Source organism: Camelus dromedarius, chromosome 4 (genome assembly GCF_036321535.1).
Source record: "Camelus dromedarius isolate mCamDro1 chromosome 4, mCamDro1.pat, whole genome shotgun sequence".
Taxonomy (NCBI): Eukaryota; Metazoa; Chordata; class Mammalia; order Artiodactyla; family Camelidae; genus Camelus; species Camelus dromedarius.
This window is the reverse complement of record NC_087439.1, coordinates 46,425,626-46,452,556: the sequence shown is the minus strand read 5'-3', so window position 1 is coordinate 46,452,556 and position 26,931 is coordinate 46,425,626. Positions and strand designations below refer to the sequence as shown.

At 36.7% G+C, this 26,931-nt stretch overlaps 1 protein-coding gene across 1 annotated transcript in view; it reads right to left on the bottom strand.

The window, feature by feature from the left end:
* METAP1D (methionyl aminopeptidase type 1D, mitochondrial) overlaps positions 1 to 26,931 on the bottom strand; it is an 83,088-nt gene that overhangs the window by 6,786 nt on the left and 49,371 nt on the right. Inside the window, 5 exon segments of the mRNA XM_031451652.1 lie at positions 3,134 to 3,297; positions 6,882 to 6,924; positions 7,515 to 7,663; positions 9,057 to 9,206; positions 11,206 to 11,363. Of these exon segments, the coding sequence (XP_031307512.1) occupies positions 3,134 to 3,297; positions 6,882 to 6,924; positions 7,515 to 7,663; positions 9,057 to 9,206; positions 11,206 to 11,363 (664 nt within the window).

Genomic DNA, 26,931 nt, shown 5'->3' with positions numbered 1-26,931 from the left:
TTGATTGAACTGTCACATATTTGTGATGCATGAATCTACACATTCACAATATTCTCATGTATACAGATCATATCATCTAGAGATAATTACAAAAATACAGATTTAGAAATATTTTAAAGCAAATGGCGGTACAGTGAGTATAATAACACTGTAACCTTAGGACCACTAGTCATCTCTCATGAAGCAAAAGGGCACACAGAGAACTCTTTTCATGAAACTCTGCCAATACTTCTTCAGAGAGATCATCCTATCCTTTTAGGTTTCAGAGAATTTCAAAATTTCCTATAAAGTTCACTAGGTTTTTGGTGGCATAACACTAATAAAAGATGCCTGAATGTTCTTTTCATGGTGTATCAGTCGAGGGAGGCTATGCAAAAGATGGTGAATATCTTAAAATAAAAGAGGCTGCCTTGAAAGAGGTTTGTAAACCTTCAGTCGGTAATGATTCTGAGTCCTTTTGGCTTAAAGATGGAGATGGTTTGTTTACTTACTCCCTTGAGATTTTGCCTGAATAAGAAAAGGCGAAATAATAGATGTCCAGAAACACTGCCTTAACACATCAGAACAAACATTTGTTAGAATCGGGGCCAGCTTCCTCCCTGGTGGCAGACATAAACCGTCTAAATAATGAAATGTATTAGGGTAAAGGAAAAAGTTCATTGTCTGTTATTTTCCACATACTTTTGTGGGTACAGTTGTTGGGACTGGTCTGGTTTTCAAAGGAGCTTGTACATGCAAATTCATACTCTGCAAAGACTGACCTTTGCATCCAGATAGCTAAAATCCAATGTCACTTTCAATTTTACTCTTCTTCTTCTCCTTTTTTTTTTTTTATGTGGCTGAAATTAATGTAGTGAATATGTAATGAAATGCATTATCCTGCATGGAGATTTATCAGATTTTCCGACTGAATGCTGCGCTTTGCTAGTACTAGCTGGAGTTCACCTGCGTGTTGGTGTGGCGTGTGGCTCTTTTTTGTAAAGAGTTAAGTCGTACACAAAAAAAGGGAACAAAGGTCAGCACCCAGCCGCCACTTGAATGTGAGATTTTCCTTTTTCTTCCCCTTGATGTATACTCGGCTCCATGTTATTAGTCTTAATGATGGAAAATTGTAGTGTTGATACAAATCTTTTTTTCAAAGTAGTAGGCGGGAGCTCCATTTGTTAGTAAGTTTTTTTGTGACTAAAAGCCACGGACAGTACATTTATGTAGCAGTAAAAGGCCTAGATGCTCTTTCCATAGCAGAGCTAATTATTCCTACTGTGACCTTACTGATCTAGCCTGTTCCTAGTACAGCTCATCTGCACGCCTGTTCCTCTGTGTAGATGGTGTCAGAGAATATGAAAAACCCTATAATGAAACCATTTTCATGATGGAGAAAGGCTACTGGAGTTGCACTTGCTACAAAGAGGCTCAATTATATGAGTAATTGTGATAATTTTCTACATTCATAGCCTTCAATGGGGAAAAAAGAATGAGAGCCACAAAGGAAAATTACTTTAACAAGAAAGTACAGAGAGTAAAAATGGAAGAAGAGACAAAAAAAGGGGGAAAAAATAACCAGAAAAAAAAAGTTTAAAAAATAGATCTGGAGGGAGGAATAGCGAGACAGGGAGAACAACAGAAATGCTCAAAAGCCCATGTGCAGCTGTGTTGCACAATTAAATTGAATTTTTTTTTTCTGCAGTTGATGAATGTGACTACTGCAAATGTGCCTCTGTAGTTAGCTATCATTTGTTGTTCCGTGACAGGAAAAGGATAATTACCTCTCAGAGAGAATCAAAGGCTGACATGCCCTTTAGACACAGCCATGAATGCAGAGCTCGATAGAATGCCTGAATAAGAATCTAGTGTTCTCTGCCCCCTTCTACTGCAGAAGAAATTTTGTTAAAATGCAAGAGCACCACCAGTAAATTTGTTGAACCCTAGGTGTTCAAAAATATGAGGTACATCTATCGACTCATCCCATTTGCAAAAATAAAACTGCATTTTGAATTCATTTCTATTATATTCATGGACAGTCAGATAGTGAGATATGCATTAAATTTCTTTTCCCAGTAGGGGTCTGATTCAACATTTCCTATGAAAGAACAGAGAGACACTATCCTTTTTTCCCAGGCTAGTTAGCCTATAATTTAAAACTGTCAAAAACACAATTTTGTTCAAAGTCTTCAATAAAAGCTTCTCCCATATAACCCAAAGAGATTTTACTAAAGTTTGATTCAGACACTGTTACAATATTTTTAAAGCCATAAATACATTTAACTGATATTTTACTGCCTTTTTTCTTAAAGTATGTGAAGGCTTACGAGGAAAAAAGGCAGCATCTTTTCAAGGTGACTACGCCTTCCATCCTTTAGACAAACGGGAAGTATTCAATGGTTCATATTAATGAGAACAGTACTTTAAAAGGTGCTGATGTGATCATCTTTAACAAAATATGTTCCTTTTAAATGAAAACACACATTCTTCATGTCTACTTCAAAACAGTCATGGGAGAAAAAGAGATCAGATTACAAAGAAAAGTCTTGAATTTGGAAAATACACGTGCTCTCAAAAAGCAGGCAGAGAAGGCTGTGTGGAAGGTAAACAATGGTTTACAGGAAAAATGAACCAGACAAAAAAAAAAAAAAGAACAAACGATCATCCTTTCAGGCTGTTTGCTAATCCACTAATTTGAAAGGTAAGCCTGGCTTGAGCTAATGTTTTTTTATCTCTGTATCACAGAAATAGGTTTCACTTCATGCCTTTATAAAATCTAGCTTTCCTCCTGCCTCACTGTTCAAGAGCTGGGATACTTATCCCCTCCTTAGGTACTCTTCCCTGTTTGGTGTGATTTTGGGTAAAGGCACACTACAGACCAACATGTCAAGCTAAACCTAAAGCAGTCACATAAATATTGCTCGCTGCTTCCGTAAGTTTCTTTGCTGACCTAGTATAATTCACTTTTTTTAAAAATGTTTTTTTTTTTTTAACCTCGGGGAACAACATTGCAGCCTGGCAGTTCACATACTGATATCAGACCAAAATGATGGTTCTGAATCATAAAACATGTCATCAACTTTATACCAAGCCACCAATAACCTCTGTACCATTTGCTAACCCTCCCTTTACTTGTCAGTGGAAGGCTTACCTGATTGTGTTTCCAATTATAGAGAAGGGAGCCCCAGCTCTGCAAGCAGCAATGGCTTCATCTCTACACCTCCTGGCAACTTCCACTAACTTTTTACCACACTCATCCACGTTGCCCACCAAAAATGTTTCAGAGGTGTCTCCATGGTAGCCATTGTAGTAAACCTAAACACAGGCAGAAATTTAAAAATAAGTCTTTGTTTAAAAAATCTCCTCTCCTAAAGTATACACTGCATTCATTTCTGTATTTAGTAGATTCACGTGTTTCACCCTTTCAGAATTATTGTCAAGTTTACTTACAAAAAAAGAAGAAACAGCCTTACGGAAACTATGAAGATGAAGACATGCAATGATACTGTAAAATTTTAAAATAAGTAAGTGCCTGGTATGGCTGTTTCAGCGTTATGATTAGCAAAGCCCCTGCAACATTTTGAGTCCTCACTTTATTTCGGAGACAAAATTATACATGCAAAAATAGTGACCAAGGTCACTGACCCACGATTACTACAACAGGTTGAGAGGATACAGAAGTATGTAACATAGTGAAAAGTTTCTTCAGTGTCATAAAGACACTTATCTTTTATTGACCAGTCCCATACTTGGAAGAGAGCGATAATTACCAGAAGAAATAAGATAGACATGTCAGTGTTATAATAGATAGTAGGAGAATTCAGTTCCAAGAATCGAAGTATCAGAATGAAGCATGTTATAGACAAATCCCATCTGGAAGTGAAATCTTAATCAAATGTTGCAGATAGCAGAATGTTAACAGAAAACGCTATACATGAATTTTCAAAGAATTAGAATATAACAAAACAGGCTTATGAATAAAATTACAGAAAATAGCATTTTATCAGACCTCAATGACTCCGAAGGCTCTGCAGGATCTTGAAAGACACCAGACTCATTATAAAAATCATTAATTATCAAACACTATAATAAATATAGAAAGCAGAGGAGACTGGTTGAATATTGATCCTTTTATGTAGTGTGGAATTTGCTATTTTGCATACATTTGTCCTATGTAATTATTTTTCATATTTCCCTTTCTCATGAAGTAGAATGCAGAAACTATTATAAAAAGGACATTTATCTGACTTTTCTGCTTTAATACTGAATTAATCTCTATAACAGTCTGCATTTAAAAAAATTCTCTCGTACACTCTGTGAGGGAAGCAGGAGAAGTCTTTATTATATCTTCACTTTCTAAGTCAGGAAACTGGGACACAGACAAGTAATTTGTCTAAGGTTAGTGGCAGAATATAGAGGTAGATCCAGGTTAATATGATGGATCATTGGCTTCTAATCAAGTGTTTTCACTACTACATCAAATTACCTTAAAATTACCTTACAATAAAGCAGTGATTTATATATTTATTCCCATTTGCAATCCAAGAAAGAACAATTTTTGATTTTATACATGAGTACACAACACTTAATATGAGTAATTATTAAAACAAAACTGTAACTCTGAATGTTTATAGAGCTGCTATTTAAATAAAAATGTATTTTAAAAAATCTTTAATTTTCCTTTTCATATTACTTTTTGCTAGCCTTCAAAATGACTACTTCAAACATTTAACACATCTGGAAATAATACTTTTGAAAGTCTGTGGCAGTTATCTATAATTACTGTTTTTACCCACAAACTATTCTTGTTTTATACTTCATTTATTTAACACATGTTTATTGAGCAACTAATATGGGGTATCACATTGTATTTTTTTAGTATTCAACCTTCAAGGGGGAAATAAGTCTATTTTCTTGTGGTATATACTAGAAGTAAACAATTAGAAAACGCAGTGAATATTTTCTGATAAAAGTACAGGATCTAATAATGGAGTCTTTCACTTAATAAAATATTTCATAAGAAATATGATTTTTAAGATACTGACCTATATGTTTCTTTGATCCCTTCACATTTCTAGACACCTGAAAACATTTCACTCTGATCATCTGAATGTTAAAAATGGAACTGTTTACTGAAAGTCTTCAGGAAACTTCAAAAAGCCATGAACTATTCTCTTTGGACACATGGGGAGCAGAAGGGAAGAGTCTGCTGATTTTATTCAAAGCAGCAATATTTTATTAGGGCATGATTAGGTGAGATAATAAATGGAAAGTCCCCAAATCAGGTACAATTCAAAAGAAAAGTGCATCATGGAAAGATACTTCATTTCAGGCACACTTCATAAAATACCTCCTTCTACATATTCTGAGTTGGAAAGATATCAACAGAATATATGTGGAGTAAATGTTCAAGTATTGTAAGTAGGACAAAATGATATAGTAAAGATTATTAGCAATAAAAGAATCTTTGGCTATCTCCTCAGACAAACTGACATGAAGGAAAAAGGCTGAACTAATTTAAAAAACTAAAAATCAGACTGAACTAAGTTACTAGATGCCAATCTCCACCTCATTCCCACTCCCATGTAAGTTTCATGGTTGGGATATGAAATAACTATTACTCAGAATATTTCCTCAGTAATAGAAACTGTACTCCTTGGATGCTGTCTGTCTCAACTAGTTCTCTTCAGATGTTTAATTTATATTTATTTCTTTTAAATGTATTTATTAATCATCAGATGTATAGAATTTACTTACAATCTCCACAATCTAAAGGTACCATTACAAAATCTTTTAGTACAGAAACAGACTCACAGAGGTAGAAAACAAACATATGGTTACCAGCGGGGAAGGGATAAATTGGGAGTTAGAGATCTGCAGATACCAACAACCATATATAAAATAGATAAACAACAAGTTTCTACTATATAGTACAGGGGACTATATTCAATATCTTGTTGTAACCTATAACAAAAGAATATGAAAAGGAATATATGTATGTATATGTATGACTGAAACATTATGCTGTACACCAGAAATTGCCACAACACTGTAAACTGACTATACTTCAATAAAAAAAATGGAAAAAAAATCTTTTAGTAAAACGAACGGCCAAAGTGCAAATAACCTGAGTCTGAGAATAGGGAAAGGCTAAGAAAATTAGAAAAGGTTAGAGCTCGTATAGTTTGAAGTTCCTGTGTTAAATTACTTGGGCTTGTTATTTAAAAGAAAGGCTGTTAACTATTTGGTGAAAACTTATGTTCAAAAAGAAAAGCACTCTGCTGGGACGCTTTGAGTTCAAGGCTCTCTCCACCAGAAATGGAACACAACGTTACCTTCAGGGATTTTAATAAATCTAGGGAACACTGCTAGCAAAAGAGTTGCTGTCCAAATAGACTGACACACACAGGCCAATGTAGCCCCTAATGACAGAGTAAGATAATGACAGGCCCCACTCAAAATCAGCAGGAAGAGGAAGATCAATCTTGGCAGAGTGAAGGAAAAATGCTGGCTTTCTTCGCGTTAGCTCATCTCATACATATCCAGCTTCAGCAGCTGCCCAGTGCCGTGGCGCTCTGCATTAACTACACAGTGGATCAATAACAATTACACCTTCTCAAAAACATGACACATAGCAGGATTGGGTTGACATTTCACTTAGGCCAACATTGATCTCAGTGCATCTGATTCCAGCCCTAAATTCAAGTCAGGCCTGGGTTTACCTGGAATAAACACAGAGTTAAAGACAAAAAAAGGAAACCAGCTAGCTGCTTGCGTCTGGGTCTAGAAGTAAACAGCACTTCCCTCGGTGAGGTTCGCATTTTCAATCCACTCTTCTTCCTGTTGCTACCAGCAATTCTGAAGTTAATCAAAGACTATTTTTTATACGATTTACTCACCGTGACATCAATGTTGATAATATCTCCATCCTGAAGAGCCCGACTGGAAACATAAACAGAAAAAAACAATGGTGACAGACAGATCTCAATAAAAAGAATTTAAGAAGAAATACCTAATGACTACTACCACTGAACCAATAAGCTGCGATGATAATTCGGAGTGCAGAAGGAATGAATGGAATAACTATAGTTAATCTTTATGTACGTTAGTCATTTCAATTTTTATAAGAAATACATAATATGAACATATATTGCCATTGTTTACAAATCTGCTATTCTTGACAAAATGTTATTAGTTACCTTAATTTTGCAAAGAGCCAAAACAATAGTTGATAACCAATATTTGCCTGCATTTGGATTTTTAACATTTAAATGGTTAAAATCTAGGAGAGTAAAAGAAATGTTTAATGTACAATCACTTTTCTGGATTACATATTACTTTAACAAACATTAAATGTTGGTATTATGTCCATTTAGAAGCAAAATACTTCAAAAGTTTTGCTTTACCATAATCAGCTTCAAAAGTTTGCAGGTGGGTTTCAATTAAACTATAGTGTCTTTCAACATACATTATAGATCTCAGTTTCATGTTTTAGTTTCCAAAGGAGCAATATGTTATTAAGCAATGAATACCTGTCAGGAATACCGTGACAGAGCACGTTGTTTACAGAGGTACAAACAGATTTTGGAAAACCTCCATAGCCTAGAGGTGAGGGATAGGCATCATGACTGATGATTTCCTGATGAACAAGAGCATCTATCTCTTCAGTTGTCATGTCAACCTAAAATATTAAATAAAGAAATTGTGGAGTGACAGTTGAAGACATTTCCTGTATTTATTGACTATGCCTATAGCTATAGCACGTCCAGGTGAGAGTGTATAAATTTACTGTGATTAACTTGTAGTATGACAATTTAATTAATTATGATTAACATTAAAATCCTAAATTGGCCTCTTTGACAATCATTGGGGCATATGATGGTGTTATGGGCTCTCGGGAAGTGGAAAATTTCAACTCTAAGATCCTTTAAATCATTTGTGAGTCATTAAATGACAGGACTCCTTTTTGGCCTGAAGGTTTAAAAAATACGTTCTTAGGCAACCCTTCCCCTTTGTCAATGGTTATGGCCCTGGGCTAGCTGAAGCATATACGTTCTCAAAAGGATCTTCAGTTTAGATGCCAAAGCTTGAAAAGTAGGTCAACCCATGTCTTTATATCTCAGCGAAGCATTGCATGGATTTTACATGGAGATTACGGATCATCATTTTAAAAACTAAGTCTGATACATTTTGTAGAGACTCGGTTTCCCTAATCTTGATTTCTCTTGTGCCTAAAACAATCAATGTACTTTTTAAAAATATTTTTCCCTTACTAGAAGGTACTCGATTGCTCTCAAGCTAAAAGAAAACTAAAATCAAATTTTATCTGTAGAAGACTATCTCCATAAGCTCATAAATCATGAGTAAAATTCTAAAACAAAATCTTTTTATTAAAAATTAAGTGTTTCTTCAATAGGTTTCTTTCTGTTATTTTATATTCATATCACCGTTAGTTGCATTGCTGTAACGAGTCTATTACACAGATGATACACCAAGTGATTTCATCTTTGAGTCTCACTTCTGAAATTCTGCCCACCTTTTGGTAAGTACGGGCCCATATTTTCTTTTATGATTCTTCCATAGCAGGGTTCAGATTCAGTTTCAGGTTACACTGAAACACCTAAATCTTGTAGTAAGATGGTGTACACAATTACAGTGCTGAAGTACCTATAGCTTAGTATCTGGTCTGATCTTTCTTTGCAGAGCTAATGCAAGAAAACAGGGGACAAAGGATGAGGCAGAGCAACTCTTCAGGTGCACGGAAGTCATGTGGGGAATAAAAGCAGAAACTGCAGGCAGGAATAAGGGGGCAAAAGTCGAAGCTGTCTGCCATGGATCAACTTGGATAGGCTGAGCCCCAGGTAAATCCTGAATTCTGCTACTTAAAATTGAACGTGGATTTTAGATTCCTTCTTGAATAAACAGGAAATAATATAACCCCTTTCCCCATCCCAAGACTTTACTTAATATTGAACAAATTAGATGTGTACAAAAGAAGAGTTAAAGGGAAAGAGAAAAATTAGGAGGGTCTGTGGTCCCTTATGTAAGTCTTCTGAGAGTTGGTGAGACACCACCTTTAAAGTCTTCCCGGCCACGAGGAGGACATGACGGGCCAGCCGACAAGCCTGACGAAGCCCTTGAATCTGATCTTCATTCTTAACTTCTATGCTGTCTCCCCAGTCGGGTACAATGCCTGTCGTCACATAGTCTGGCTTCTTTATGTGCTTCAGGAAAAAGGATTGAAAACGAAGATCAGAACCCAGCGCACGACAATGGGGTCATTTTTTCGGACACAGCCTCCTGCTTCATGGGGCTCTGCCCTTCCTGCCGGAGCACCGACCTCTGAAGCCAGCACAACAGACCCTCCAGGCTGCCCCCAGTCCCTTCCCCTGCCCTTTTGAACTTAACATTGCCTGTTAGTGCTGCTGCCTCTGGATGGTCTGTTAACCTTACTGTGCTTTCAGCCAAACTGGACTGAAGGAGACTTCTGGTCAAAACAAACAGTAGTTTTCTTTTCTTTCCCCTCCACCAACCCTGTTAGAAGTCTATTGCCATTAATGACAAATAGCACCGAGCTTCCCAATTGCCAAATGGTTAATTAAGAGCACTTTCATCTCCTTCACACAAGGATACAATTTATGCAAAGGATAGCTCACAACACCCTCTCTGAATGAATATCTGTAAAAGGCTGACTGTCAAGTCCACAGATGCCTATTACATATACACTTCTCTGACACTTTGCAACTATACCCAAACTAAGGACAAACTTGAGGACAAAACAAAACAGCTCTTTCCTTTCTCTTTCTTTTTTTTTTTCAAGTACATTAAAAATACTTTGAATACATCCATCATTTGTCAAAAACAAGCTCCCCCTCCTCAAACACTAAACGTTCAACTCTGATCACCCTTGGAGAGCATTCTCCATCACTAGCTTAAATCCATGGGCAGTATTCAGAAAATAAATACTGTCTTACACACAGAGCTTCTTTCGGTCTCAAGGTTTTGCACAGCTCTTTACAAAATATTTACAGAAGCTGCTACACCAGCTTTGTTGAATGGTACTCAGTAAGGCTACACAGCAGTTGGGGACAGGAAGCTGAGGGAGATAACACTATTCAACTGACCATCACAGCAACCCTGGAAGGGCTGAGGTTAGGGCTCTGCTCTTTGTGAAGCGCATCATGCGGGATTTAAGGGCCTTCTCTTACTCTCGTGTTCAGGTGGGCCTTTCTGACACAGGTAACACCACTGCCTGGGCTGCAGCGGCTGAGCTGTGGGTGGCATCTACCTTCCTTTACCTTCCCCACCGGCGCCCGCAAAACACACTCGGTCCCCCACAGCCCTGCCTCTTCTCTGCCTGGTGAACTGGCCAGGTTACAACAGGCAGAAGGGCTGTTGGCTTATCACTGAAATTCTAAAACAATCCAGTCACGTCTCTGGAGATTTTTTTTCTCTTCTACTGAGTGTACACCAGGAACATACTCTGGGCTCTGGTGGCCTGTCTCGTCAGCCCTTGTCACAAAAATGGGCCACTCACCTTCAGGGAACAGAATATGCTTTGTATGGGTTTACTGCAAAAAATATATATATAAAAAGAGGGAAAGCAGGTGATTTTTGTGACAAATCTCTATTTCTTTCAGCTATTCTCATTCTTCTGAAATGAACCGCACACCTCCTTTACATTGCATTTGGGAAAATGGATAGGTTGTCTTTTACAGAATTAAAATCTCTGAAAGAAAATCAAAAAGAGTGCTCTGAGACAAGACATTTTATTTAACTTACTTGAAAGGAAGATTCAAAGAGCACAGCATTAATAACACAGAAGGTATAAGAGCAAAGCTTTCGGAAAAGCATCAAGTGTATTAGTTTCAAGGAATCGTTCTTGAATGATTCCAACTGTATAGTCAATTTTTTTTCCTTACAAAAGTTAGGAAACTACATACATATAATTTTATCTTCATGTTAGAAATTTAATATGGAAAATTTCATGATAGAAATTTAAATTCTAAATGAGTTAAGCAGTTATAAGCTCAAAGCTTTATTTTAAAAAATGAACATTATAGAACTGCAGGATGTTAGAACTTCTCAAATCAATTTTAAATCACAGACCAAGTTTAAAAATTAGATGGCTCAGAAATCAAAGGTGCAAAAATACTCAATCGCTTCTGCAGTTAACCTTTTATCTTGGCTGGAAAAAGCAGCAGATAATAGGCAATACAGTACCTTAGGGACCGGATGAGCTGGAGAAACTGCAGCCGGCAAAACTATACTGTGTGAAATCTCTCTTTGTCTCCGGAAAAAGAAATTTCTTCTTTGTTGACTGCTTGATTGCTTGTGTAAGTAGATATGATTGAGTGGTGAAGACAAAGTCCTATGACAACCTAGGAGAAGAAGCAGACATTATCTTCAGTAAAAAAAACCCTTCTCAGTGCTACATTTTAAGATGCTGCATTGTTGTCTATTAAATCATTATTATAATCCTTTATTGGCTCAAAAAGGAAAAGCCCCAACTAGAAAGGAAAGCAGTGGTATTCCGAGTTCTAGTACAACAGTGGCACAGCATATTTATTAGCTAATACTATGTTTACATAAAAGTTCGACAATGGAAAAGTCTGTTCTAGCGGGAAACAAACATATAGAAATAGCTGCTAAGCACCAGGTCTATAAAAAGAACAGTTTCTGCTGTGGTACCTTAAACGCAGCAATGTCCAGGATGACCCTAGGTTCAGGGCACTGCTTGCGTGGCTTTATATTCTTTAAAGCCGTTTTTCTTTCACGAATCCTGGACAAATTGCCAGCTGCACTTTTTGCCCTTGACAGGATTACTACTCTGTGTTAAGTTCATGTGCAGTGAGGCATTATACTGAAATTCATTGTCATGAATGCTCAAGTCAGATAAAGACTAAACAGCAAAAATGTAGGATGTAACCCTGAAAGAAAACGAATGTAGGGCCCTAAAGTACCCACAACAGGAATTTAGAGATATCTATCAAAATTTTAAATGCATACACCCTTCGTCTCAGCAGTTCACCTCCCAGGATTCCACCTTACGCAGTGACAGGTGTGCGAAGATGAGCTGCAGCACTGTGTGGTAGAGAAAAATGAGAAATCATCCAAATGTCCATCTGGAGGGACTGGCTAAATGTGTTATGGTAAGTCTATACAACAGACAACTATAGAGGTATTCAAGAGAATAAATCACCTCTATGTATTGATATGGAAAGAGGTCACAATATATTGCTAGGAAAATAGCAAAAGCTGAGCAATACGTATAAAAAGTCCATTAATGTAAAAAGTGCTTATCCATTTACATAAGCCTGTATATGCCTATAACATTTCTGAAAATTGATGTTCACCAATAGTGGTTATTTCTGGGGCATGGGATTGGGGCTAGGGGTAAGGGAGGAGACTTCCTGATTCATTTCATTTTCTTCTATACTGGTAGACTTTAAAAAACATTCACCTGCATTCATTTTATAATTAAAACAATAGTTTAAAAAAGTCCCCAACATGTCATAATTGCCTGCCAAGGGTTGGCAAACAATAAACCCAAAGGGCAAATCCGGCCTGCTGCCGGTTTTTACACAGCCCACAACCTAAAAATGATTTTTACATTTATAAGTGGCTGAAAAAAAATCATAAAAAAACCTTTGTAACACGTGAAACTAGACAAAATTTAAACTTCAGTGCCAATAAATCAAGGTTTATTGGAACACAGCTACATTCATTTGCTTACAGTTATCCACGGCTGCTTTTGAGCAGCAGTGGCAGAGTTGAGTCGTTATGACAGAGAACATATGGCCTGCAAAGCCTAAAATATTTACTTTCTGCCCCTTACAGAAGAAGTCTGTTGACTCCTGGTTGAGAGCGCTGGTTCTCAAAATGTGGTACCCAGACCAGCATATCAGTATCACGTGGGAGAAAGATGCAAATTCTTGGGCCCCTCCTCAGTTTACTGACACAGACTCTGGGAAGAGGTCAGCAATCCTTGTTTTCACCAATCCCTTCCCAGGGTGCTTCTGATGCACACTAAAGTTTGAGAATTACTGGTCTCGAGTAACCTTTCAGCTGTGAAACATAATGGAAACACAAATTGCAGGTGAGTATGGGCCCCCAAACTCCAGATTCCTAAGTGAATTGGAAAAAGGCACAGATGCAAACACACCCCATGGGTCACTGCTTCAGTGTCACAAGTTTCACTCAGTTATGTTCTTCTATAAAATTGAATGTAATATTGTTGACTCAAACTTACTGAGGTATTTTGGGTATTATTTTAAACAATCCCAAACACCAGACAAAATGCTGCCAGTAATATCACTTCTTTAAAAAAAAAAAGTTGCTTGATAGAGGCAGGTACATATTCCTTAAAGCTTGTAAAGTACAGCATTTCCCTAAAGACAACAGCCCAGCCTGAGGCTTGTTAGCTAACTGGTCTGTGAGGGGCAGGGTAGTCCCCTAGTGACAGCAGATCGCTGGGCTTCCATCTCAGCTCTGCCACTTGTTAGCAGTGTGTCCCCGAGCAAGGGTCTTGCTTTGAGTCTTAGGTGAGAATTAATTGGAATAAGGTATGTGAAAGTGCCTGGCATTTAGTAGATGTTCAATAAACGATAGCTCCTTCAAGAATACTTAAAAAGTAAAATGAGAAAGAAAACATGGGCTTCATAATAGCTTCTGATACTGAGCACTTGTTACGTGTCAATTACTGTACTAGACCCTTTACATATGTTAGATCATTAATCTTCGTGAGAACCCCATAAGCTGTGAACTGTTACTGCTCCATTTCACAGCTGAAGAATGGAGGCACATTATGGTAAGCTAACTCCCCCGGGGTTCCTGCAGGAAGTGCCAAAGCTCAGGGAAAGTGGGTCCTCCATAGAGTCCATTACTTCTCTCACGTGCATGAGAAAGTCATGAGCTAATGACGCACCAGGACACACTCAGAAAATGTAAACGCTATCATAAAATTATTAAAAGTTACTATTATGATTATTAAGTTATTTTTCCAAAAGTGGTGATGGGTTGACCTAATTCACCCTCCTTCTCAAGCCAGGCTCCCTTTGCTGACCAAATACATGCTTCAGCGAGGTTTGGTTTGGGCAGTCTGTGGACATGGAATGGAAAATCTGGGTCCTATCTAAAGCCGAGGAAAGGCTCAGGTGGAAACAATCTGAGGAAAGCATGTATTATGATGACTATTAATAATGATAGCAGTAATAGAAATAGTAACAATAGTGGTTAACACTCTTTTTTCTTTTTTTAATTCCAGATTTTTTTTGGGGGGTGGGTAAACAGGTTTATTTGTTTACTTTAATGGAGGTACATAGGGATTGAACCCAGGACCTCATGCATGCTAAGCGTGCACTCTACTACTGAGCTATACTCTCCCCATCGTGGTCAACACTTAACGGCCACTTTGTTTACTTAATCACAGTGCTAGGTGCTCTACATACACTAACTCTTACCAACTCTGTTAGGGAGATGGTCGGCTGTTGATGTCACTATTTTACGGATGAGGAACTAAGGCTCACAACTCTGGTGGCCCTGGCTAGAGTCCTCAAAATGCAAATCCAGGGCTGCGTCTGCCACTCCACACTGCCTTTCAACAGTGTGCATGGGCTCTCGTAGCTGGTACGCTTTGCTATAGAATGTGTTTCTTCAGAGATTTGATTTCAAGGAAAGTTTTTTTTTTTTAATTGTCAAAAAAAATACCATGGGATCAGCCAACATTAAGAATGAAGATACTTTTCATGAAAAGTCTTAGAACAGTTCTAAGTGGGACACATTGTGGTGGTGAAAATAACATGCGCTTTGAAGTCAGATCTGAGTTACCAAAACTTCTGAGCCCCGCTTTCTCCACCATGATATGGGAACAGCAGTGCTTTCCTCACCACTAGGCTGCTGTGAGCACCAGCTGACAGAGCACGTGTTTGTAAACCATCTTCAAAAAGTAGGTGTTCCATAAATGTTAGTATCTTTTCTTTCCCTTCTGAATATTCAACATATTTATTTACCTGTGGGCCTCTACATTTATTTATTTTTTTATTTGACAGCTGCTTACTGAACTCCTCCTACATGCCATGCGTTGGACACCAGGTGAACCAGGTGAAAAAGTCTGCCTCATGGAGCTTATATTCTGTGGTGGGACGCAGACAAGAAGTAAACCGACAAGTACATTTGATTATATTAGATGGTGATAATCCTCATGAACAGTGGGCCCAAGTGATACAGCACTGGAGCCAAAGATTCTGCTCCTGGTTCTGCCAAGAGCTAACTGTGTGACCTCGCGCAACAACAATAGCAGTGAACGCTGGCTGAGAGCTTCCTGGGGCCAAGCTCTGTGCAGCACTTCACAGACACTGCCCACTGCTGCAGAAGGCTTAGTGACATGAGGGAGCTGAACTTCATCATCTCTGAGGTCTCTTTCAGCTCTGACATTTGTGCCTTCATTCAGCAGCATCTGATTGTCATGCGACATCCCAGGCAATGGGATGATGCAGAGTCCAATCAATTTTAAGACTGATGAAGATTTTTTTCAATGCAGCTGATGACACAAAAGAGAGATCATCTTTATCAGTATTATCAAGTTCAAGTACACAGTCATTATTGGGGGAATCTTTCCTATGGACTTAAACTCGAGGCATGGAGTCACCAGCCTCTACAAGGATATCAGGATGAGGCTTTGAGACATTCACTTCTAGGAGGAACACTGTTGCCAACACACCTGTCCTGCCAAATGATGGGCTCACTGCCGAAAAGATGAGGCACATCCACACGTGACCTAAACATCGAGAACAAAGCCCGAACATATGCAATCCACTGACAATTATGGTTTTGAAGTATATTCAGCAATTCCACTTTCACAAGAAATTTTTTTTATTAGAAGCAAAATCTTTTCTTTCAATCTGATAAAAGAACCCTATACATGTTGTCACAAAGTAACAGGATAATAAGGTATCATACCATGCTTATTCCACGAACTATTCATTATAAACCAGAAAAAAACAATTTAGTATTTTCACAGGTGAAATGAAGAAATGGTCTTACAGCATGAACCTTTAGAAGATAATGGTCCTCCAATTAACGTGGAAAAAATGGAAGGGGGGCAAGATCCTCAACTTTGTTTATCATAGTATAATTAATAAATAATAATTAACAAACTTTCTAAATGCAGAGTGAGCAAAATTAAAATCCCCAATTATATTCAGGGTTACAAACTACAGTGTCTGCTGTAGACCACTGCCGAAAAGGTTTGTTGAATTTCCTATATATTTCCTCTCTTTATAAAGGCAATGCTTTATACATCCAAAACAAATGCAATGTTACATGTCAGTTATATCTCAATTTAAAAAATAAATAAATAGAAGAACTCCTGATATATTCTTATGACTACATCTAACTTCCAACTTGCTACCATCAATGTTACAGCTAACTTGGTGCACGATGTCCATTATCAGAGGCAGGGACCGCAGCCAGGTTTCCATCACCACAGGACTGGTCTCTCCATCTTCTGGGCACCATCATTACCCAGGACTCACAGTAAACAGTCTTTGGTTAAAGCTATTTTCAGGAAACAAGGGGCAAGTTGACTAATCTGAAGTTTAGAAGATGCCAGTAGGAAATCAGAAACCTCAGCAGAGGAGAGCCCCAGATCAGCAAGGAGCTGCTTTGGACTAATTTGATCTTAAAAGACATGATCCTACTGAGTGTTATTACTGCCAATTAGGTAACGGAAACTCTATATAGGGTTTCCTTAGGCAGTAAATCTATATGTTATTTGTAATGAATACTACAATATTTACAGTTATCACAGGTAATAATAAGAATTTATGTTCAGTGTCATAAAAATTCTGTCAGCTCCTGGTTTGAGCTGAATGTCGAAAATTATAGGCAACTGCTTCTTTCCCTTCACAGAGGAGCACACTGAGCAGCCTGACTGTCTCTTGAAATTGCTATCTGTCCTCTGGATCCTGCAGTACACCCTTCATATTTTAAATTTGTATTTGCAATGTAAATCTAGGTTACGGTTTTAAATATTTTCACATTCGGTAGTAACATCAATTTCTAAAAGCTGCATTTTATTTCCCATTACAAATTAAGCCTGAAAGGTGCGACTACAGAATTCAAGTATGATGGTGGGGGGGATGCATTTAAAATAACTAATGTTGCTGCAAGCGACATGCCCTATCTTCATTGGCCTCTTAACTCAGGGTCCATTTTAATTGTTATCTGTGCATGCATTCTACACTACATAATGAAACGCTTCCATTTCACCCACTGAGCCCTGGGTTTTTATGTGCACCTCTATTAATGACCCTTAATTAAGCCGATTTTACCCTGGGAAATGTGAGTTTTCTTTTGGTCAACAAGTATTTTTAAGGGAGGGGTCTGAATGAACTTTCAAAGATACACTTAAAATGCTTATTATCTTAAGCAGTTGTAAAACTGAACAAAGCACGTTTGTACTCAAGTGTGGGCTACCAACACCTCTATGTTTCATTGTACGTTTCCAGGGAAGCACTTACACCCTGCAAAGCACCATCAATCCTGTTACGTTATATTTCACAGGCTTCAAATATCTGGGTAGAAAACAACACAATAAAGTAGCCTGTATCACTTCACGTTAGCCAACATTGTCAACCAGAGAGAATACGTAATTTAAAAGACACCCTGTGAAATGTCTTACTGAATGTATTTTTTCATAAAGATCAGCAAATGCCAAAGTCTACTTACACAACTATTATTTATAGCATATCAACATCTAATTGATTTTACAAATGGAGGCAATTATTTTGGATGAAGGGAGGAATGCCTGCCAGATTTAAATGATTTATGATTACTAAGAGAGAAAACAACACTGTTTTGCTAATTCATTTTCAAATACGGCTCTTACACTCATTGATAATTTTAATTTTAAACCAAATGATTTGCTAAAATAATACATTACCATTAATGTTTTAAAAAGCAACTTTGTGACAGCAATCTGAGATATTTTTAACTGTTTAGAAATATTGCTTCCTCAGGAGGGACTGCACCATAAAATATATTTTCAAGGTGCTGATTTAGAACCACAGAAAGGTCACACTTCATGAACTCCAACCAATTACCCTGAGTAGGAGCACAGGCTGTTACAGCACCGGGTGCTTCAAGTCCAAAAGAGAGCACTGCGGATGTAGCCATGTCTTAAATTTCCTGACCTACAACACTGACTGTCCGCTTGATAGGTTTGATAACTTGCACAAATGTTGTGAAAGGAAAATTAAAGAGCCTGCATCACTTGATGTAACTCCCATTGATTTTTATAATCTAGTACTAAGAGGTACATATTTCAAAAGTAAATGAGAACGACTGAAAGTCCTTCACTATCTTGTTGTAACCTCTAACGAAAAAGAATTTGAAAAGGAATATATGTATGTATATGACTGGGACATTATGCTGTACACCAGAACTTGACATATTGTAACTGACTATACTTCAATTTTTAAAAATTATATATATATATATATATATATATATATATATATATATGAAAATTCCTCTGCATTTCAAGGAGACTATAAAGCAGAAGAGAAGCTCACATTTCATAAGAAATAAACCTGTGTATCTGTTGAAGAAGAAGAGGAAGAAGAAGAAGAGGAGGAAGAAGAAGAAGAAAAAAAAACCCCAAACAGCTAGGGGAATGCCCCAGGCTGAAGCAAACACTGATTGGGCACAGCTAAAGGACAAGGGCCCTTGGAACTAAACAAAAGCAAATTCATCCTGTTGACAGACGTTGATTACATCAAAGCAACAAGGAACTCCCCCAATTTTCTTTTAAACAGTTAATACCTCTCTACCATCTAAATAATAGGGGCTAAGTAAGTTTTTAAACCAATCATAATAAACATTATTAAACTTGTTTTTAAAAAGTTTCAGTTGAGTTCTGGTGTGTTTTCAGCTATGGGCTTCCCCAAACAGTGCTTTATTCATTCCCATGGATATGTCTGGGGAGCTAAGCTGGCCATGCCATCAGCCCCTTTCTTCCAGGGGTTAACTGCTGTGGCTGCCAAATAAAATACAGAGCAAGCCATGTAATTATGGAGACAGTCAAAGGGCAGGCTCTATTTTGAAATCTATTTGCACAGACAAGGTCTTCCAATTGAGCTTACAGGAAACAAGCTGGTAAAGAGCCTCCCTCTCCCCAGATGCTTTCCACACTTTTTCTCCAATTCAGGAAATCATGGATATGGATACCATACACCATTGCTTCCTGGATTTCAAGCTAAGATGCCATTACAAGGAGAAAGTGGATCTGTTTCAGAAACCTGTAAAAAAATCTTTTTTTTTCTTCTTAATTAACTGCATTTGGCAACAGCCTCTGGATGATAAAGCTACAGTGTTTATCAAACAGCATTTCCCAAGAGGATAAAGGCCCAGTTGTTATGCAGGTGTTGGAAAACAGATCATTTTCTTTAATGCTCACAATAAAGCACATAGCCGAGTCTAAAGTATACGGGCATAAATAGTTATCTGAAATAAAGGGTCTACTTGACATCCAACAGTGTTGTCCTTGAAGTTACTTATAGCTAAGACCACTAAAACAGTGACAAGGATTCCATAGAAATAAGAAAGCAATGTGTAAAGTATTTGAAGTGACCAAAAAAAATCACAAGTCATTTTTATGCTGAAATGTAAAAATTTGTCCTAGTTGCCTAAAAGCTCTACATTTATAATTTCTATGAGACTTCATCATTCTCATCTTAAAATAGAATTGGGCCACTATTACTATAAAACTAAGTAGTCAAGTGAAGGTGAGATAGTAGGTCTTCACCCCAGATACTAGGCTATGGATGTCAGAACTCACCATCAAGCCCATAAACCAAAGCCTGGCAGTCCTAGTTCTAGAGAAGATGGGCTGGAAAACCAGCCACAGAGCACTTCTGGGAAGAGGAAGGACAGTGGCCTGAGGGCACCCTTTACCAATAATAACAACATTCAAGAATGATGCCCAGGTCATGGCAAAACATGACTTTCCCCAAGGCGCCATCAGGAAGTTGGCTCTGTGCTACATCCCTCTTCCTTTTAAAAAATCTATCAATGGCAACTGATAGAGTATAATGCCAATGACAAGTTCAGAAATGGGATTAGAAAAAATATGTCATTTTGCTTCTTTATAAAAGCTAACTGGAACATGTGTGATTACTCATTAGTCTACACCACCAGCTCCCAGAGATCTGTAACTTAAACAGAAAGCATTTCCCTCTTCTTGGGAGGCATAAACACCCCAACCTATTCTAGAAACACAGATCAATAAACACATCTACTTAATAAAGTAGCCTCATGTTTGTGGGCCTAGAAAAAAGTTCCTTTAGCTGTCCCAACCGCAGCTGGGGGAGGAGCATCAAAGATTACAGTAAGAACTCAAAATCTAAAACTAAAAGCAGATCATTTGGTGGATAAAGGGAAGGTTACATGGAAATGATGAATCTAAAAGGAACTAGGATTACTGTATGAAATTTCTCCATTTAAGATGAAAAATGTTTAGTTCAAAATCTGAAATTTAAATTCATCTTTATAACCATAAAATATGGAGTCATACTGAAATACTATATGCTTAGAAAATCCCATTGTCTCTCAGCTAAAGTTTAGAGAAAAGCAGCTTTTTAGCACTTCAACAATACAAATACTCAGGCAACTTCTTGGACAAAGAAATATTGTATCCTTCCATGGGAAATAAAGGAGCTGTTTATTAGGGCTGGGGTTAAAATGTAATAATTCATTCTAGTTGAGCCCTGTGAAAAATGTCATCAAAATATCATTTTCTTTGCCAGATTTTCTGGATGCCGTAATATTTAAATACAGAATAAAAGACAAGCTCTGATCAGAGTAGAAGTACGACACCAAAATGAACCAAAAGCAAACATTCGTTCTGTCAATGTAACAGGAAAGAATTTCACACAGTCCTGATATCCAGAGAATGCACACTTCTAGGTTAGCACAGAACATCTGGCAAACTTCAACTTTCCAAAGTCTCTCAAAAAAAACATTCCTGTGTCCTCACATACTTGGGTTAAAGAAGAGGAAAAAAATAGAAAAAATTTATACTGAAGCATCAGAATGAGCAATTTCACAGAAATAACACATGGAATTCAACTTTAGAGAAAGTCCATGTACAAGTATCATGAGTTAAAAAAAAATGACAGAAAGTCCTTCCTTAATTCTTTAAAAAACACTATCCTTAAATACTACTGTCCTGTAAAATACTACTCAAAAATATTAGTTATTTGCTTAAAAATGTCCAGTATTAGAAGACATTGGGACTTATAATTTATGATCAAAGGCAAAGCTTTAGTATGAATACTTTTCAATTGTATTAAAGCATTTGAAAAGAGTATAATTTTAGTCTTCTTCTCACAACACTGTCAACTGAATTCTATATGCAACATGCTCTAGTTATATTAATGGATGTATTTCTTTTTCTTTCTTTTTATGAGCACTTTAAAGTTATTTATGAAAACAACTGGTTTAAAATAGCTCAGAGATTTGAGCCAGACTGCAGTATCATTACCAAAAAACAAAAAACACTCCACAAAAACCTACATCTTAATATTCTCCTGAAAATGTTTTCATTGTACAACTTCAAGTGAAAGGCATGAAATAAAAAGAAACCATTTAAATATAAATCTCATGGTGGTATTTTGACAATTGTGGGAGTTTTGTCTCTGCCCTGTAACTAGGCAATAAATAGAAGTGGTAGGTAGGTAGGTCGGTCAATAATCACAATTTACAATGAGAAAACTAAACTCCAAGAAACCAATATATTTCCACATTTCTGCAATTAAGATTACACGGATTCAAGACCATAGACGCTAAGATCATTCATTAAGGAGTCGTTTTCACAAAAAATAAGGAGGAAATACAAACTAGCCTCTCTAGCAAAAGAAAAAGTTCCAAATTATCTGTTGGTAGCTTTTTGATACAGTTATCTACCCACAAATTACTTTACATTCAATTCAACTATGTAGACTTTAGTTATCCATGTGAATAAATAACAAGTCCATAACTTTAGGAATTAACGCAAAAACTACAATGTATTAAAACAGTACAGGCTTAAAAAGGGAGTCCCACAGAAGCCTGCTTACAAACTGGCTCTTGGATTTTTTTTTCCGGATATGAATGCTCAGCCATAAAATCATTATTTTCTGTACTAAAGATAAAAAATAAAACCCACCACCACCACTACCAAAACGTATAGTCTTTATCTGTATAAAGCAGGCTGCCTCTCGTATCTGAAAACACAGTATTACTCAAAAACCTTAGCTGACCAAGATCATTTACACCTGATAGAATGACAGATCTGTCATCTCATTTTTAAAGTCTTCAATAGAGCCAAAGTACTGAAATATTTGATGTGTACAATATGCGAAGTATGTTATTATTTAATGTGAACATTTTTGAGCTATACTTCTACCAGACTGTTATAAAAAGAAAAACAACTCCTAAATGCCTAAATAAAACATAGCCAATTTGGAGGTAAAAAGAAAGAAACAGTGGAATTTAAAAACACTTTATGTTTTGCTTTGAATGTGCCATGGGATTTTCCTCCAAAAGATGTGCCTTCCTAGTTATATTTACTTGAGTTCTTTTTTAAATTGGTTTCCCTTCTGTGAGCATTAGTTGGTTTGCTTGGACAAATTAGTTAAACTCTGAAGCCTTAGTTTCCTCATCTGTTAACAGGAATTATAATACCTTCCTCGCAGGGTTGTCGTGATAACTGTATGACACGAGGAATGGACAGTGGCAGGAGGTGAGCACTTGGTAAATGGTAATTATGACATTGATGCCTGACTGTGGGAGAAGGTCCCTCTAAAATGGACTAATCAGTAGATAGAAAACTGCCTGGATTTCAAACTGCACTTTGAATAATTCACAAAGTAAGTAATTCACAAAATATTCACGAGATCCTTGGTTGGGTCCCAGAACTGCTACTTAAAAACTACACTATCCAAAGCACTGGTCCTCTCCTGCCTTTATCACAAGACCACTCTGACCGTCAAATGAGACTGCAGATGTAGAAATACTTTACAAACAGGACAGCAGCTCATGAATGTAGTGTATTGAGAAGAGGCTTAAACTCAATAGAATGAATTATGCACAGCCTAATTTTGACATTTTTCTGAGAGTTCTTGGTGGATCCTTGCTAGAAAGCTGATGATTAATGGCAAAGTCTAAGGAAAATCTCTTCTTCCTTAGAAGCATAAAAGACCCCAGCTTTTTTCCCCGAGAATTACATCCCTCCAGACACACAGGTATACAGAATAGTTTTTAAATTTGTGCAAAGGGTGGGATGAGAGAAATCATGTTCTAGAAATCCACTTGGTAGTGAAGACATTCCCTGTAAAGCTCATTATCGCTAATAATTTTGAGAGAGCAGAATGTTGCTATTTTTATTCAATTACTGAATAGTGTTCAGGCAGTGCTATGCTTATCCATAAACTGTTATGTTGTCCTTGGTAACCTCAGTAACTTAAGTCTGTAAGAATTTAAACATACTTGTTTTGGTGTGCAACTATTTAATAGAAATATTCTAGAGCTCACCAAACCTTATTGCTTAAATGTTCCTTACAAGAAGTCTTTTTTTGCATAAAAATTCCTGTTTATTAAACAGTGATACAGGAAGAACTTATTTACATTTCAAGCACTACCAACATACATCATTTATGACAAAAAAGGCAAGCACTCCATAAGAAATGCTCAATCACTGTCAATCACAAACACTGAAATATACATAAACTAAAGCACTGTGTGAACTGTATTAAATTCAGCTAAACACAGAATTACCAACAGAACAAACAAAAAAACAAATAATTATCAGTGACTCACAGACCTATTTACACGATACACAAAATAACTTGGAAAGGTGTAACCATGGTAACTTGATGGCCTAATTTCAGTGCCTTTAAAATTTGCATTTATTTATATAAAACACTGCAAATGATGTCCTTACAAAATTTAAATATTTCAAAAGTAGTCAAAGCTTATCTTTGTTACCTGATTATTGATCAAAATAGTTTCAACTATAAATTAGCTGTCTTTAAAATTATTCAGGGACCAATTTAATGAAACCATGGTAAAAATGTCAGACAACTTTTTTCTAATTTTTCAGCAAACTGCTATTTTCACAACCACTGATCAACAATTGAAAAAACTCAACTATATACACTAAATCCCATAATAGTCAAATCATATTAAAACACATTTTGACATAAAGACTTCTTTTAAACTCACACTGTTGCATGTAACCACCCCTACTACTTCTAATTAGCTACTAAAGCAGAAATGCTATTAGCTGTTTCAGTTTATTGGTGATTTTCACTGACAATTACCATCTGAATAGTTTAATATTTAATGCTACAGTTAGTCCTAATGTCTTCTATTTTATTTCATAAGCTACAGGAATAAAAATTATTTTGTAGTTCACTGGCTCCCACACTTAAGATGTAATGTTCAGTGTGTATTTCATTATGTAGATGAGCAATGGATGTTGTTTGACATGATTTAAATGGGTCAACAGTATTTTCCTAGTCACATTAATCATTCGGACAGCTAGAATAAGAAAAAAAAAGGCCTTGAAAACTAAAACTAGAGAATCTATTCACACAAATGACACTCACCATTGGTGGGTTATCTAGGATGTGGTTAAGGAGAAAGAAGAGTTACAGACTTTGAACACGTTTCATTATTTATTCAGAAACTACTTCAAGACCCTAGCTGTATTTTCAGAATCCAAGCAAATACCCCATAGGGAAAGATTTCTGAGACACCAAACTATAGTTTAAAAAAAAAAAAGCATTAGCTGGAAATCTATGAAAACTTCTTCATTCGAGAAGAAAGAAGAAAATTTGGGGAGCCCCACTGCAAATGAGATGAGGCCCCAAGAGTACAATCAGGCATAGAGTTGTGTATAAAAGCACACAGAGGCATGGATGAGGACACACAGCACTCGCTCTGGACAACAACCATGTCTTCACCTGCGATGGCTCCTAGGAAGTGAAAAAGAGAAGGAGCAAGAGTAAAAGCAGAAACAGCCTTTAGAAAGAGCTGCAAATCACCTTGCTCTAGCTCTGAGTCAAAAGAAAGAATCTGATAAGGAACATGGAAGGCAACAGGTGGGAACTCATGAACAGCAACTCCACAGATTCCTCTCCCTTTGATTGTCAAAACTGAGCTCTACAGTGAGTCCGACCAAGGGATGATCTGACCAAGGGATGGCTAGTCAGCAAGCTGAAAGACTACCCTGGACAACCATCCTACCACTTTGTGCCATATGGAATAGGCACTTTCTAACAAAAGTATGGAAGCAACTTTTGCAATCACTTCCCTCCCACTGGAAGCTCTTCAGTGGGTCTTTGGCAGCTGTGAAGAAGACAAGTGTCCAGCATTAACTTTCTCTTTCTGAGCCCACTTCTCAAGGGTCATCCTCCCCAGTGAATGTGCTTTGTCTTCCCTGGCAACCACACAGAACAAGCCAGAGTTCACGGGAAGCCCACGTTTTGTTTTTTCTGATTATGAAAATTGTTCATTTGGGATATTAAACATTTATACAATACTGAGAAGGCATAAACAGTATAAAGTAAAAAAACAATAAAAACCTTTCTCAAATAATCACTGCTAACATTCAGCAAACACACTTTAGACCATTTCTCTATGTACCCATTAATATATTGTTATTATATTTTTAGTATATTAATTTATTATCTTATAAAAACCCTGTCTGTATATATAGTTTTATTAAACTTTTATTTTGAAAGTAATTAATTTCTCTCTACAATATATGGAAGATACCTGTCTTTATCAAAAAATATAGATCTACATGATACTTTTTATCTTCTTGGGTTATTTTACTGGTTTAATATTATCTCTTTATATGGATGGGGAACATAGCACTTTATTTAACCAATGAGTATTTAGGTGAGTTCTTCCTTTGTTTTTTGCCCTGTATAATATACTTTTTACAAATACATGTATTTGTAATTATTCTTTTTAACTTAAATTCCCAGCAGTAGAATTCTTGGCTTAAAAAATACACAAAATTCTGACATACCTGCAGAACTGTTCTCCACAAAATAGCAATTTATATTCCCAAAGGTGCCTATTTCCCTGCACCCTCACCAATTATTAATGTTGAAATCTTGGCAGTCATTAATGAAAAATGGTATCTTGCTTTTACTTATTTTTCTTCAGGTACTACTAGGTTGAAAATCTCTTTATTTACCTTTTGTTTGTGTGTGTGTGAGTGAAATCTCCATACAGGTCTCTTGGGTGGTTTTTTACTGGACTTATTTTTAAGAGTCTCTGTGCATTAGAAACAAACATTTGTGTACTATATTTGTTGCAAATGCTTTTTTCAGTTTGCCATTTGCATTTCAACCTTGTTTAAAGTGTTTTCAGCCATATGATTGGGCTTCCATTGAATTTATCAGTTAATCTAGGGAGAATATGACTCTTTCAAATATTTAGTTGTCTTATTTAAGAGATGTCCTCACATTTACTGCAGTCTTCTTTAATATATCTCAGTAGACATCTAATGTCTTCACATAGGTCTTATATAATCCTTATTTGTTTACTTCTGGATATTTTATATTCTTGGTTGCTTTTATAAATGAAATTTTTTCCATTATATTTTCTGCCTAAATATAGGACAGTAATTTATTTCTGTATATTAAATTTGTTTTTCTTTAAAAAAAAAAACCCTGAAGTTTAAAAAGTTGAAGTGTAATATGCCAGTGTCATATTTTTATGCTCCTTAATACATCAAAAAAACCACACATGCAGACTCACATACTTTTTCCTTTGGGAAGAAGTGAGTTGGGACTGACTGGGGTTAACTAGACTTATCATTGCCAATGCACCCTCTCTCATCTTGCATCTAGTGTTACCCTCCCTCTTCCCTACCTGAACCAGGTAGGCTAC